Below are 16,906 nucleotides of genomic sequence, written 5' to 3' on the forward strand. Positions count from 1 at the left end.
GCCACCAGGAAGCAGCAGCGTCTGAGGATCAGCGCTCTGCCTTTTTGCTCGGCTTGTTAAGGAATGACGCCTGTAGCAGTGGCCGGGGAATAAAGGCTGGAGAAGGAAGAAGAAACGCTGGGCAACAGCAGCCAGGGAGTTGGCTTAACTTTGTTGGCTGCATTTGTTCCCCTTGAGTGAGAAATCACTCCACTGTGGCACCTGGATTCTCGGAGGCTTGCGAGCGGCTCAGAGCGGCTCAACTCCTGTAAGGGTTCCTGCCGATGGATGGCAGAGAGCAAGCAGATGTAAACCCAGAGTATGGCTCCGAGTTCTGGACAGACGGACACACATTTACATGGAGCCGCAAACGTTACTAGGCCAGCCGGCTGGGAGGGGGCTTCTGTGATGGGGAGCCTGTCAGGGACGTGTTTGATGTTTCAGTCAGCTAGGGCTGGACAATAAAACAATGGCAATGAATATCGTGATACCCACCTGATCGATATCAATAGAAAATACATACTATACAATGTAGAATTTCACTGAACTACGATGGAGAACTGCAGGGCATTCTGGGGGATGTAGGCAGAGAAAAGAATGTAGCCTCTCAACCTCTTGTGGTCAAACTAAGCAAGGTTGGCGGTAGGGGTGACCTCTTTTTAAAGGTTACATTTAAATAGGGTTAGGGTTTCAATTTAAATCCAGCACCCCCACCCTCGACGCTTATTTCAAATGGGTAAAAAAAAATCTGAGGGATAAAGGAAAAGTATTTTAGGAAATCTAAACTGTTTGTGTTCTGACGGTCTGTTATCTGCATTATTTTTTTGGCAACAACAAAAGAAAAAGCTGCTTTGTCACTGTTGAGCTTCAGCTTCAGTAAACTATAGGGATGTGAAAATGCTCCCCCCCCCCCCCCCCCCATGACACATTTTCACATGTGAATCTGTTTATCTTTTTAACAGAGCTTCACAAAAGTATTTCTACCCCCTTAAACCTTTTTTACATTTTGTCAAACAGCAAACGCAGACTTCAATGCATTTCATTCAGATAGTTTATGACCAGCAGATTATAGTTCATGAAGGTCATGTGGTCAACTGTCGTATTTTTGTTGTCTTTTGCTTTATTTCACATCCAGCAAGGGAATTTCTATCATATTCGATTGATACTGCCATGTTTCACTGCAAACATGAACTGCTGAAGCTGAGGACCAGTGCTAGTTTGTTTCTGTACTTACTGCTTTGTAGAGATGCCAAAAAGTACAACTTTGGCATTACATGGCTTGAGCAAACTAGAAATGTGAATTTCTTTTTGCCACTTTTCCATAAATAATACAGTCAAGCTACGGATTCTAATGTGTCAGACTTGCCAAAATCCAAGGAGGATGACTGATTTTACAAAGCACCGCATTCACGTTCATTGTAAGCTGCTCACAAAGCGTATAAGTCATACGTGAAGGATCATCAGCCTATAGTGAACTTCTAATAAATGTTTTCTTGGTCAGTCGTGAAGGAGGGGCTCGGTCTACCAGCTCGACGGATTCAAATTTTAAAGTGAAAAATTTCGTACTGCGCATAACGATAACGTTGAAGGCAGGTGCTGAGCAGCGGATCACTTAGTATTCCTGACACCTTCCCGCTGATGTATCTGCTCATCCATTTAGCCTGTCAAGATCTGAGCGCACGCTAATGATCTTCAGCTTGATGAGAGCTTCCAGTTGCTCACATCTGCTTCCACAGCAGCCGCCTAATTAGAACCCGGGACGCGTCTCCGCATTGTGTAAAATTTTCTTTGTTTTTTTTTTTTTTTCCTGCCAACCCCCCTCAAACTTCAAAGCCCAAAAGCACGAGTATTGATCATCCTTCCTTTCCGGTCAGACTCCCTTTAGCTTTGAAAGTTGTCATCTTGATGCATTTGTCTCCAGCCTGGTGGGACAAGGACAAATGGCACTTAGCTGATGACACCGTCAGCTTTGAGACTTCTTTAGAAATGTTTCATCACTGCCAAAAATCTGAAAAGTAAAAAGCACCTAGCATGTGCCTCCTTTCCCTATGGATGTCTATATAAGGTCATGTATAAAGATAAAGGCGCTTGGGTATTGATTTTCTGCTGTTGTGGCTAGGTTAATGAAAAGGGTGCTCAGGGGAGAAAAAAATAAAAAAAAAAAGCACCCACAGGGCGCTCCATCAGAGGGCTTTTTTATGATTGTCCCTCCATGCTGTCGCCAAGGCCAAGGAGCCCGGATGGGGCAGAACGTGCCGTCTGCAGCGGGGAGAGAGGTGGAGTTCTCTGTAGAGTCAAAGCATCCCGCGGTTTAAAGTGAAACATTGACCGAGGTCCACCGCTGTCAGCAAAAGGAAAAGGTGCGCACATTCGTTAGGAATTCCAGGAAGTTCGCTCCGTTCACATTCTTTCTCTGTTCGCCGTTTACTTTCCGCGAAGTAAGGCTCATTAAATACTAGGTTTAATTGATATATGAAAAGACCGGAGCAAAAAAGAAGAAAAAAAGAAAGCTCTCTTAGCAGCTGCTGCCAGCTCTGCCGGCCTTAGCCCCATTTATCAACCGCTTAGTGTCTCTAATCGCATTGTTTGGGCCGAGTAGGTGGTTCTGATTTGTGAATGAGTTTGCCACCTGACTGGGTAAAGGGGATTAGATTAGATTTTTCTGGTCCAGGTGCTTGTATTTGGGTGTCACACGAGTGGAGAGGTGCCACACACCCTAAAGAGGAAAGTTAAAGTGTGTACACGGTGGGCATACCCAAGCTATGAAGCATGTGATTTAGTTTTTTACGCTGCGAGCGGCTCGCCGAGATCTTCGGCAGCGCACCGTTGGTATTCAGGGCTGCAGCGCAGGATTAGTAGCCTGCTATCATCAGCCGTGGTAAGGGTAGTTTTATTGATTTCAGCAAAACAAGAAGCCAAATAATAATGAGAAAGTTCGCCCCAATCAATCCCGTACATTTGATGTAAACTTTTTTTTAAGATGCAAATTTGTCAGATGTTCTAAATATCATCTGCCAACTATTAGAATCTGGACGCCAGGTAATAAAAATGTGCATTTTAAGGCATCATAAGCGCTTCATGCTTAAGTTGTCTCTTTTCTGACCCTCAGCAACTTCCGCTTCCTGATGATTGCCTTGGCCTATGCCGTCCCCACAGGAGTGATTGGCGGCTGGTCTGGAGTCCTGGACATGGTCCTTACACCGGCCAAAGTCAGCCAGGTAAGATCCAGATACGCTAGTTACAAGGTTCTTGAAAGTCTGGGAATAAAAGCATGGTGCGTTTAAGTGTCCTTTTGGATGGGAAGCCGCATTGTACCCATTTTCCAATATCAATTATTTCTCGGTACAATTAGCAGGATAATCTGTTTTATATTTTATCCACATTTCTAATCTGTTTAGATTTAGGATGTTTCCACAGTTGTCCTTGTGCGTCCTTGTCCTATTTTTTTATTCCTGTTAAGCTTTTTGTCCACATTTCTCATACCTGTCAGATGGTCATCTTGCTCTTCTGACATGACCAGAAGTTGGACATGTTGGAGCAGAGGCGGCTTGTTGTGCAGCTCAGAGAGAAAAAATACTCTGCATGATTTGTATCTCCCTGCATTCAACCCCATGTCAAAACAAGCATTATTTCAAGGTTCTTATCAGGCCGGTGCTGCTTGTGGGGGAAATTACACACAGAAGAGCAGAGGATGAGACGTCTCTCGTCACACCTCTGCTTTGTGCCTCTGTCAGAAAGCCGGGCAGCTTTCAACGGTCGCTGCAAGGCATCTCACGGCGTCTGCAGCAGAATTTTCTTTTCCCGAACTGATTAAATGCCTGACCATCTTGGGCTGAAAGTTCAATGAGTGCTCCCAAGTCTTCGAAATGATTATCTGAATCACTCTGAAAACGGGGCCAACTACTCCGCCGTTAAGCCTCTATAAGTGCTGGGATGCTTGGAACAGAATACCAATCTGTTCCCATTACTCCTGTTGTACTGCTCAGTCATTTTCTTTCACTTTTGAAGCAATGGCACGAAGGTGAAGTATTTGAGATATTTTCAGGTTACTTTGTTCAGGCTATAGAACATCTAATTGGTTAACATTTTATTGAACTTGTATGTTCGTGTGTGGAGGACGTTGATGACGTAAAGTCTTTCTTCCCTGACAAAAGGCAAGTGCGGTAGGGCTGCAGCTATTGATTATTGTAGTAATCAATTAATCTATTCTTTGATTATTCGAATAATCTAAAAAGAGATAAATTAACGTACCTCAATAAACAAGTGACTTCAACTAAAAAACAAACATTTAGTGTGCATTTTAAAAGAATTGTAAATGGCTGAAACATGTAAAGAAAAACCTAAATTTAATGCTGACAACATGACAATTTAATAAATTGGGTATATATCTTTCTATCAGCCCTGGCTATTCTACTTACCTCTACTTGTAAAAACAGCAAGCAGCATAACTAAGAACTACAACTATTATTTTGCTAATTGTTCAATATGTATACTACATTTTTGATTAACAGATTAATAATCAAACCACAAAAAGTGTTTTTTTGTATGTTTGTTTGTTTTGTTTTTTTACGGCACTTGAACCAGGGGAAGCTTAAGCTATGCCACTTGAGCAGTTCTGGGTAGAGCATATTTACAGACAAAGAAGGGTTTTCATCTTAAATGCAAAATGTGTATATTTTTTAGGGTTGAGGATAGTTCTGGCTTAATTATTGCCATGAGCGGGCTGTTCTTTCAGCGAATGACATATTTTAGAGTCTGTAGACTCCAGTTAATGATTCGAATCGACTACTAAATTAGTTGACGATTATTTCAGTGGTGGATTAATCTGATTAATTGTTTCAGCTGTATAGTGCGGGTTAGCAGGGGCCAAAGCAGCCCATGTTCAGGGAGACTAAGAGGGTTGCTGAGAAATTAAGAAATCAGGTCAACTCCTCGGTCAGCAAATATCTGCATCCTCCAGTCCTCGTTCGGTCTCCATGGCGAACAACTTTTGCATCAGCCCAGGGGCGGTGGCAGTATCTGCTACTTTCCATATTGCATTTCGTTATAACTGAGTTATGCACCACAGCGTCAGGATATGGGTTTCATGGCAGAGCAGCCGCTTTGTCGTCTAGACGGAAGGATTTCAACACACGGTCCATCCGTACATCCAGCTGGAGGCAGACACATTGCCATGGTGACAGTACACCGCTAAAGCACTTGTCTCTGCAGGGTTTCGTGCTGCGCTCCTGGAGGTCAGCTCTGAGCTTGTGGCTCCGCTGCCCAGCCTCTTATCTTAAAGCACACCACACTTTGTGCATCCTGTTTGGGCAAACTCAGACCGCCCCCCATTGCGGTCAACCCTTTAGCTTTTCCTCCACCACAAGTTGTCCTCCACGCTTCATTAAAAGAGATCAGCTTTAAATCTATCGAAAACTAGAAGTATTCCTTCCGTTGTAGCATCTGGAGCCACTGCTAACATGCCTGCAGCCATTCCCTGGCAAGGCAAAAGCAGCAACCCATCAATTTTGAAGATCATACATGCTATGTTTGCTAGATTATCAAATACATACAGGCGCCTATCATCATAGGACATGGAAATGCAAGAATATAATGAATTGGGTTGTTACAAATATAAAAAATATGCACTTAAATTGCTGTTTATTTAAAAGACACAAGGATAGCCACACTTTTCTCTTTCAAGTAAACAATGTATCAAGATAATTAGCAAGCCCTTGATGAAGCTCCAGAGAGGTCCTTTTATCGGTGTGTGTTTGTCTGTATAAAAGCACTAATTGAAACACCAAATGTGCAAAGTGACAACGATTGGTCGCTTACTAAAAGGATTGGTACGCTGAAGGATCTTTTGAAAGCGTTTATAAGCGTGTGAGATCTCTGCAGAGGGAAACCTGTAGACAGGACCATTGAGCACAGAACCTCCCATCACCGCACCGAATGCATCTCAGGAAACAGGTGCTCGGCAGTCATCTGCATTTCACAGCTTTAATGGATATGCTTTTATAATTCAGACACGCAGAATGCTGATGCGGCGTGCCGAGCTTCTTTTAGTTTAATTACCTCTTTTTTTGTGTTTCCTGGAATTGATCGCTAAACCCCTTTGCAAGGTCCAATTTGACCAGAGCGCGTAAGTTGCCTTTTCTCGCTCCTTAACACATGTTTCACTGTTAAATACGACATGTGGGTTTTCAAAGACTACATGAAGTCATTAAGAAAGAGAACACAGTGTTGAAATAAAGCTGAGAGTTGACTTTTGGTTTGAGCGTCATATTGGGAGAGCAAATTAAAGACAACAGACGTGAAAAAACCCTGTGTAAAGCCTGGAGCTTTGGGTTTACCTTTTTATAGCGCCAGTAGTCTGCAGCTTATTAACACATTTCAAATATAGCTGCAATGATCAGGCTTCAAATCTGCCCTTTCTAAGGCACTAAGAATACTGTACCCGTTAATTAGCTCTACATCCGCTCATGCTGCACGATCATTTGGATTTAGGAATTGGAACGTCTTGGAGACCTATTTGCTTCCTGAGTAAGAGTAGATTTAAGAAGCTAGTGCCGCACAGGCCTGCATTGACAACAACGGGTGATCATTATAAACCAATCAGTGGTTACGATGCTCTTCATCAATCTGTTTTGATCTTTGCTACACGTCTGGGTAGAGGATGCTGCTATGCTTTTTACCCCATCTCAGGGCTCAGGTCCTCCAAAGGATACTCCAGAGGAGGCAATTTACTTCAAGCATAATAGCATTCTGGCATTCATCACTCGCTAAGCCAAAATACATTTTATATGTAATAACTTTGGCAGTGCGCTTTTATTTATTGTTGCCTTTGATGACACGTGGGTGCAGCGTATGATTAAGCAAAAAGCACCGGATCCCTGTTTTGACTTTTCATCCTCCATTCTGGTTGGGATTGGTAAAAAGTGAGCTATTGCCCCGGGGAGACCGAACCGCGCCATCGGCACTTGCTTGTTTTCACCTGGGCATCTCCCCCTGATTGGTTGTGTGTCTGTGTGTAGCTTTGTAACACACGCAGCATTTCACCTGCCATTGATTCTGCGACAGTCCCTTGGCCGTAACATCCTGTCTCCTGACTTTGAGCAAATGCTCCAGCATCGGCTTCCATCCCCCTAAACAGAAGAGGGACAACAATCCCTTACACGCACACACACCCAGCATACTGTCAGACTAGGCAATTTAGCTGACAGACTGACTGAAAGGTCTCAGTAGGCTTCAAACACTTAGTGCTTGCTTCTCTGCCTTGTTCTGTCCTTTTTCTCTCTCACCCCCTCTTCTAACCCACCGTTCAATTTCTTTTTTTGATCACAGGTGGATGCAGGCTGGATCGGTTTCTGGTCTATTGTCGGCGGGTGTGTGGTTGGAGTAGCAATGGCCAGGTAAGTTAAACACAGCGAATTTCACCGTGTAAGCATCTGTCTTTCACCGCTTAGGGGGTGTTTTGTTTTGTTTTTCCCGGTGGAAATGAATTGCTGCTGTAAAACTTCACAAATGCGTCAAAACTTCTGACATCTCAACGTGTTTCTACCCCTGACCCTTCCAGTGATCGACACTCGCTTTCTCAACTCATGAACTCTTTGAACCAACGTATGATGCCTTATAATGTTATTCACTATACATTTCAATGGATTTAACTGGGTCTTAATTGTAGGCCCAGAAAAACTGCTGCATGATTATCAAGTGGAAGGAGAAGGTTTCCAAAGTGTTTTTCTTGGGTATACATACATTTCCATTCAGCTCAAATAACAATCCTATCCAACTTTATTTATAAAGCACTTTAAACACACGATTTTTAAATCCTTGTAGGTCAAAAATAAAGTTGGTCAAAGTGACCAATCAGTTTTGGTTTCTTCGCCAGTGTATTTAATGTTAAGTCTTTAGTACGGGGGCCTTAACAGGGGCACTGGCCCCAGTTGGCCCCTGTCTAGAGCCGCCCCTGTTGATTTCCGTACTGGCTCGCCGGTTAATGTGGAAGGCCACGTGTTTGTAGCTGTGTCATACTCTTCATTTCTGAAAGATGGATCAAACGCCAAAGGTCGAAGCTTTCCTTCAAAACTTTCTTCAACATGATCTTTTGTGGATTTCATGATGCTCTTTGCTCTCTGATGTTTTTCACACATTTCTGAGGCCGATCAGATGCTTTACTGGTCTTAGATTAGGAAATACACCCCACACCTATTAGATTGGTTGTAAAGAAATGATTGGAAAATAATAGATCCTTTTTCGTTCACTAGACGACGTGCGCTGCCTTGTGTTGGTCTATCCCTTACAATCCTAATAAAATACACTACAGTTTAAAATTTTCTGAAAAGGATCATGGATCCTTTCTCAAGGCACTGTACGCACATCCTCCTCACCTATGCCACGAGCCTTTAAAACTAAGTGCCGATTGCATATGCTTGGAAAAAGACAAACACACATTGAGCGCCACCCTATGCAAGCTCACGGGTGAACTGGGCCTCACACATATCTGATTTTTAAATGGCAGTTCAGTTTGTTTATTAAGCTAATACAAGCCAGCTCAGTAGAAACTTGATGGAGCCACTGAGGCATTAAATTAGAAAATAAGCATTCACTGTAACACCTCATTAACAGCTGCACTCCTTATTCGCAGCTCAGTCGCACACGTATTCGGCGTATAATCCTCAATGTCGTGCTGTGTCTGTTATTCAGAAGAAAGGGTTGTCTACAACAATAAGGCGATACAGGTTATCTGTTGGAAAATGTGTTTTAAACATGAACAGAATTGGCAATCACACTTTATGAACTATTAAAAAAAAGGCGTTGCTTTCTCAGGACTGCAACACGTGCAATGATTTAGGTCAGTCCTCTCCATACTAGGATCTTGGCAGTTTGCAGCAAAATGAACAAGAAGCCAAACAAACATCTAAAGTAGTAGCTGCAGAAATGGATGCTGTGAAGTGGATGTATTTACATATTTATTTTTTTTTCAATTTGAGAGGCATAAAAGACGAAAAACAAACAAGTTCCTCTTTCAAAACACCCGCAAATCTGAGCCATATGACAGGTGACACGCTGTCAAAACAGTATGGAAATACTGTACAAGAGGCAGTCGTCGGTGAGGTGTCATATTAATTCACAGCCCACGGAGACATCTTCAGGTTCTTGGCTGTCAGCGTGCTGTTTAACCAGTGAGATTAGGAGCTTCTCCTTCTGCATTTCAGCAGCATCGTTTTCAGCATCCGCAGTAACTGATAAATCTCATATGAAGAACAGTGGAGGGTCCACTTGAACTTAACAAAGAGGATGTGTCCTCTTTTGTTCCCCTCGTGTCATCTGGCCTCTATTAATACAAGAGCAGAGCCTGGTGACAAAGGAGGGAGTGGAATTGATGCTGATGCAAGTACCACTCTCCCCCCCCCCCCCTTTACACTGATGGATAGAGAGCCACATGGCGCAGACAAAGCGTGGAGTCTGCAAAAGAAGAGAAACTCGTTCATGCGCTGATGGATGTGGGCCGAGGTCCAATCATCGCTTCCGGGCAGTTCCCGTGTTTTTCTGTAAATTGTAATCAGGGAAATGAGCCCATAACTCCCGATCCTAATCAATGTAGCAGTTTGCGGCATAAGATGAAAGTATTTGTAAACAAAGCTGATGAATTGTGGTGTAGATTATGCAGTCTGAGAATCAGAGGAGGAAATGATTATTCTCTCCTCGGAGCAGTAGTTGATAGTCAAATAAATACATTTTTGTCTTTAGCGATTATCCCGTTGCCACTTGCACTGGTGACATGTTCTGAACACGACTGCAAGGAGTTGGGTCTGCAGTTCTCGTTTTCACTTACTCAATTTTAACTTGGATTTCAGAGTAATAAAGTGTTACATGTTTGTCATGTTTATGTGAGGAATTTTCTTTTATCGGGGCGTCAGGCTGAAGAGGAATTAAGGGTGGCAAAGGTGGCTTCAATATTAGATGTCAAAATAAGTTAATACAAAGAGATTTATGTGGGCAATAGGTAGGGCTGGGTGATAAATTGATTTAATTGATTAATTCAAATTTGCAATTTTATAAGATTTAATATTTGGAAAAATCTGGATCTTATTTTGCAAATGCTCTCATTGGGCTTCCATGAAGCAAGTAGCATGCAATGCTATTGCCACATTTACCATATTATGATCTTTAATTTACTCATTTAGTTAGTTTGAAGTTACACAAGTGAAGGGAAGCATATTCTTAGTTCACAAACCACTAGCACCAAATATTTTGTTATATTTTCATTGTTTACAATGGCAGGGCGGCCATCTTGTTTTACAAGCACGTTTCACAGCTTGTATTTAGTTGCACTTTGAATTCTCCCAGACGAAATGCTTGACATAAAAGCAAGTTTTTTTTTTATATATAATTTCTTTAATTTTGTGAAACGAAAAGGAGAGAGGAAAAAAAAATAAATTTTTGTTTTTAAGGTGTAATGCCCAGCCTTAGCAAGAGGTTGTATATTGTTTACTGCAACACATTTGCACACTCTCTTTGGGCTCACAAACAGTCTCAGGAGAAAATCAGGACACCTTACAACAGCCTGTGTCTTCCTAACGGAATTGGATATTTGATATAGTTTTAAACTACCTTCCATACAATTAGAAAGAAATTGCACAAGTTTAACTTCTCCGGGAACCGTTTAAGGCCGTGTCTCAGAAACTCAGAAAAACACAAACTTAGCCAAAATACAGGACTCCTGGAGTAATTTCTTTGGACAGATGAGATCAAATTGAATTATTTGCGCTCCGAATCAGAAGACATCTTTGACATAAACTAAATACACCACTCCAGGACTGTGAAGCATAGCTCTGGGAGCGTCATGGTTTGGGAATGCTTTGCTACAGCAGGACTTAGCCATCACACCATTTTCTAGAATGATTTCCACTACGGATCACATGTGGTTTGAAAAAAAAAAAACATGAGAATATCTGTTTAAAGAAAAAAGGTTAAAGCTGAGGCAGACCTGGACTCTGCAACATGACGGCGACAGCTTGAATTTAAAAAGTCTTTCACAACAACTCAATAATTAATGGGAAGTCCTATTTTTAATCCTCATGACTATGTATTTAATACCCAGCCCCAGCTTTTTACATTAACCATCAGAGTAGACCTCCTTTAAATTATTTTATTCTGAATGTGAGAAGTGACTACACAGCATAATAAGATTGGTAGAGTGATTTAGGGTTCAAAGCTTTATTTTTTTCCCAGACATTTCGTTGTATTGTGATTAGTTTTTGTGAATTTAGGTCAGAGCTATGATGCCATTTAACCACACTTACTGTATACATTAAATTGCATAAAAAGGAGAATGAGAGTAAAATATGATTAAAGGGGTGAACGTGTCTGATCACATGACAGCTGATGCTTTCATTAACTATGTCAACACTCACTGGGACTTTATTTGGAAATTAATCTCAGAGATGGGATTTGACAGCCTTTTGATTTAAAACAGTTTTACAAGAACTGTTTTAAATGAGATAAAAGAAAAAGAACTAAATAGAGTTTGAATACAGTTTTTCAGTCCTTTATATCCAAATATGAACTTTTTTTTTTATGTCTGCTTTTGTCATGTTGCTGCAATATGGATCATTTAACGCATTCCTTTAATGTCTTGTTTTACATATTAAACGGAGTTTAGAGTAATCTTTCCATGCGGCTATGATAAATGAACGTTAAGACGTAACATATACTTAATATCAGTAAATAGGGTCCGCCTTTTATGTAATTTAATTTCAGTATAAATACAGCTATCCTGGTGAGAGGTTTGCTAGTGAACACACCGCATCACAAACACCAAGGAACACGCTGATAGATTAGGGTGAAGGTTGTGGAGAAGTGTAAAGCCAGCCAGCTCCCAGTCTCGTTGGATTATAAAACAATATCGCTGGCTTCTAAAATTTCATGGAACATTGTATGATCCAGTCTATCAAGAAAAGATCATCGGGCTTCAGTGAAAAAAGTCGTTGATCGGCTTTTAATCCTGGAAAGCATGGCCTCTTTGGGAATACAGAACTCAGCATTTACCTACAAATTGGCTCTTTCCAGTTGGCGCTCTCATGACGGGGCTGTTAAATCAGCCGTAGTCCACGTCTTGGCACCTGTCATGAAATACACACGGCAGAAAAAATAGTATCAGTTTGTCGGCCGATGGGTTCAAAGTGGCAGGCTGCACTGTTTTTTTTATTATTTTTTTTCTGAGAAGACACAAAGAGAGTGAAAAGAATATCTCTACAAGCTTCGGCAATTATCTCCCCATTACAATTCCCGGGAGAGGTGTAGGAGACCAAAAAGGGAGTTGGCAGAAAAGCCAAGCAGGTAATCTTCCTTCACATCACGGACGCTTGAGGTACGCAGAGCTCCAGGTTGATGAGTCGATATAGAGCAAATGTAAATGACGTTCGGCTGCTGCCTAATAGGTTTTGCCTGTAAACAGGGACGATCTGTGATTGCATGTCGGTCATCATATTATTCAGTCGCTGTGCTGGGCTTACCCCATTAAAAATGCAGACAGGCTGAAACGCTAATATTGTTCTGGTGTTGGTGTTTTATCATTGCCTGCATGCGCTGGAGCACAGAAAATGTAATTTGATTCTGCGTTACTTAGATGATCCTGTATTTATATGGTTAATAAAGTCTGTTACAGATTTGCAGAATACCGCCTCTTATTATTGATAGCAAATCACTTTGTTTACTTAATGACTAGCGCTACTAGTGTTGAAGTCGTTTTACCCCAGCCTGTCCAACGCAGCCTAATGGCAAATAGCTTCCTCATTGTGTAGGGGTGTAACAATACAGCCAGCTGCCAGCAGACATTTATACTGAGCTCATGAGAATGGGGCGAGATTGGAGCAATTATTTTTTTAAGTTTTAAAAGGGTTTATAATCCTCTTTTCCACAAGAATCTTTAATCAGTGTAAAATGTTCACGTTCAGCTTTAACCAGTCCATTTATAGCAGTGTTCATGCTTGTCTAACACTAAGATTTTGAAAATGCGTTTGTGTTTTTACCCGTCTCTCTATTTTTTACATTGCTCTATAGTTTGTTCATCTCTCTCTGAGTAAGCCAAATTTTGCACGCCCATGGAGCAGACGCACTGGCTGACTCAGACTATAGAAAAATGCAACTGAAGAACAACTTCCTTTTCATACTTCAAAATAAAAGACACAAACATGGATACACAATGGCAAGCTTAAGCTGCTGATCCACTTCTGTAAAGCCACCATCCAGTCTATCCTCTGCTCATCCATCACCGTCTGGTATGGATTCGCCACCAAAGAGGACAGAGCCAGACTGCAACGGGCCGTCAGGGCTGCAAAAAAGATCATCGGTGACAACCTGTCCTCCGTTCAGAACCTGCACATTTTTAAAGTCAGGAACCGGCCAAGAAACATCACTGCAGATACAGCTCACCCCGGTCACAACATGTTCCTTCTTCTCTCCTCTTGTAGACGCCACAGAGCACTGTACACCAAAACCAACAGACTCAGGAACAGTTTCTTCCCACAAGCCATCACTCCAATGAAAACTGACTCTGACAACAACAACAACGACAACACACACAAAAAAGTTCTTGTGAGCTTAGCCAGTAATTCTGCCTCTATTCAGCCACCTGTTTACTAGCTGACACTTATTGGTTATTTATTCATTGTTCTTTATTTAAGTGCTGTTTGTATTGTGATATTGTATATACTGTATATATAGGGTTGTCCCAATACAAAAATTTTAAACTTGATTTGGATACTAAGAAAAATACTAATCGATACCTTTTTCGATACAGCGACAATTTATTTTAAGGCACATGTTTTATTTATGGTTGAGTACAAAAAAATATACAAATACAAACTTAACTTCAATTTTCTTGTTTAGTGCAAAAAAGTAGGGGTGTGGAGGGTTCAATTCTATCCAGGATTGAAATTGAACAAATTAAAAATTAAAGCAGAAACAAATAATTGGCCCAGTAAATGTAACACTACAGGTTTGCTCTTAGTGATTTTAAAAGTGCTTAAATACATTTGTTGGAAATAAAGAAAATGATTGCTCAGTGTATTGGTTTATTTATTGGGCAATTTACATAATTCCACTTTCATTTCTAACTCTTTCAGTGTTGGTCCTCCGTACTTTCAGCGCTCCTTTTAGAAAAATAACTTTTGGTGCCACTTCCCTGTTTGGTAGTAGATTAGTATGAGGGAGCCTCTGTTGGTGCAGCGCTGCGGTCGGAGGAAGGGTGATAGTTTGAGGAAACATGAACGGGTCAGTTACTATCGATTTTGACACAAATCAGTATCTGTGCATAATCAAATTTTTTTTAGTATCAATTATATCGAGGTATCAATTATTTTGACAACCCTACTGTACCAAATCCGCCTACCTCATGAACATAACACCACATATAACACTAATTTATTCTAGCAATCTCTGCACTCATCACACTGTGAACGTGTATGTTTGTATGTGTATGTGCACCCTTACATCGCTTCCACCTCCACCATGTACATAATAATAAGAATAATGGTAATAATACCTGACTCCTGTGTCCTTTGCACTCTGCTCATGCATTGTTGTCTTAATCTGTCTGTTTTGTTCATGGCGCCTACATATTTGATTTTTATGCTGCAGACTGTTTGATTTTATTACTGCATTATTGTTTCATTGTATTGTATAAGAAAGCACATTGTGAGCATTGTACAATTCCTTGTATATGTACACCTACCTGGCAAATACAGCTGATTCGAAATCTGCAAAAACCATACATAAAACTTGCACTTCCTTTACCAAATGATTTACAAGTTAAACTTTACAGTTTAAGAAACATTTTTACTGCCTTTTAATACTGCACGAGATTTGTTTTAGAGCCATCAAGACTAAAATACAACAACTAAACCGGCATTTGGCAAACATCTTTATCAAGTGTACTTTGGGACCAGATAGGGAACTATCCAAAAAAAAAAAGCTTCTTAGTTGGAATTCCAATCAGATGCTTTATTCATACGGCGGAGTTGCCTGTGATCTTTGCTGCAAAGGGTTGAGAGGCTTTTGCGGGGTCCAGGGAAATGTTTTTGTCCATCTCTGGCACCAGAAGTGGATGACAAGCTGTGGATGTGAGCCAGCCTGTGGCAGATGGCGGATGCAGATTTTAGGGGTTGCAGTTGTAGCCTGAGAGCCCAGATCCATGCGGTTTGGCTGGTACCAGATCCTGAACTTCCCAATTGTTATTTTATCTGAGGGGGGGAGGGGGTTCATTAGGTTAAGTCCTATCGCCTGCCACCGCGAGTTGTTGAAGTATTCAGATGTTTCTCATGTCCTGCGAACATAAAGTTAATTTGTCAGCGTATAAAAGACAGCTTCAACAGTTTCGGAAGACATTAACGTCTTGTAAAAAAATGCCACAAGGGGAACACGGTGTGAATGCTCCCTCCATCAACGCAAGGGATGTTTTCCGTCATCCCCCTGCTTTCAGCTCATTGACAGAACCTCACCACCCAGCTGAACCAATCAATCACTTCCAGCAGCTCCTTTTATTCGCATACCGGGTTACTTGTCAGGTTCAGCCCTCTTTTCTTCTGCATCTTGCCTGTGACCAATGAAATGAAAGCAATTAGTGTCTGTTTTTGCCACAGGCTTCAGCAGCCTCATCTAATCTTCCTCAAGCAGACACATGTACACCTAGAGGAGAGGAGAGGAGAGGACCAGTTAAATTAAATATAGATAGGGCTGCAAGGAGAAGTCTTAAGAAGTTAAAAGATCTCTTTGTAAATATGCTCCAATGGCTTCTCTTCCACATTATAATATGGTGCGTGTCCTGAGTTTGCCTGCTCAGCCGGTGAGACAAATTGAATCAACTCTACGCATTTTGTCTCCTAGTCTAATGAGAAGTAGAACTGACACCCTAGGAAACAAGTGGGAGACGGAAATGATCTCTCCTTCCTGTGAACCGGTGCATATCCTCTGTAATATATTTTGACACTCCTCACAGAACAAACAGAATTGGTGGAAAAATTGCACCGAATCATCTCGTGTTTATGAAGGACGCGTCTTGTTTCCACAGCAGCCACCTTTAATCGCGTCAGCTTGTGTCTTTAAGTTTGTGTCGGTGTTTGACATTTTAACCCAGCTGGGATGTTTTTGCCTCTCTGCACCGCAGATTTGCAGACTCCATCCGTGGGATGCTGAAGCTGATCCTGGTGCTGATGCTGGCTGGAGCCTCGCTGTCCTCCACATGGTTTACACTCACCTGTTTGAGCACAATTACCCACCTCCCGGTAACTCCAGGTAGGCGCACGCTAACGCCATGATGAAGGTGACTCTGTGATTTTCCAGTCACTGAAGCCTAGTCACTTTCTGCACCCCGTAGTTACTGCCTCATCGTGCGTGTTGGAGCACAAAGTCAAAATGATTAAAGAAAGTAGCTGCCACAAGCTGGGCTATCAATCAGTTCACGTCAGTGATAAAAAGCGTTTAAGAATGTTGGTGGGTTTAGTTTCCCTTTTCCTAAGCTAATAAGCACACAATGGTGTATTTCTAAACCACAGATTATAATCACGATCGTCCATCATCATTCTGCCGACCTCTGGAGCCGCTGTCTTTCTAGCTGTCGTCCTCGTGTCCCAGACACCGGCAGCCGGATGCAGCCAGCTCTCAGTGTCATTTGTCTGGCATCTGACCTGAAAGGGTCGAAGGACTTTGCAACAAAATTTACCAAAACATGTTGTTAGCCTTTCTTTCTTAAAAAAACACACAAAAAACCCCCAAGCAAAATAAATTTCTTTTGAGAAGGGAATGTGTTAAATTGATGTTTAGTTGAAGGTCATACAAATATAGGTCCATATATTATTAATGCAACATGTTTACTGTTATGCCCGATGCGATAAAGTGACTCAAGTGACTGGTTTCCAGAGATCTCTATTGTAGAGCAAAG

At 41.6% G+C, this 16,906-nt stretch overlaps 1 protein-coding gene across 1 annotated transcript in view; it reads left to right on the forward strand.

Annotated features, from left to right (window-relative positions):
- slc49a4 (solute carrier family 49 member 4) overlaps nt 1-16,906 on the forward strand; it is a 75,026-nt gene that overhangs the window by 33,494 nt on the left and 24,626 nt on the right. The window contains exons 5-7 of the mRNA XM_012868523.3: nt 3,089-3,197; nt 7,306-7,373; nt 16,133-16,260. Of these exons, the coding sequence (XP_012723977.2) occupies nt 3,089-3,197; nt 7,306-7,373; nt 16,133-16,260 (305 nt within the window). The remainder of the gene's footprint in view (nt 1-3,088; nt 3,198-7,305; nt 7,374-16,132; nt 16,261-16,906) is intronic.

Source organism: Fundulus heteroclitus, chromosome 7 (genome assembly GCF_011125445.2).
Source record: "Fundulus heteroclitus isolate FHET01 chromosome 7, MU-UCD_Fhet_4.1, whole genome shotgun sequence".
Classification (NCBI taxonomy): Eukaryota; Metazoa; Chordata; class Actinopteri; order Cyprinodontiformes; family Fundulidae; genus Fundulus; species Fundulus heteroclitus.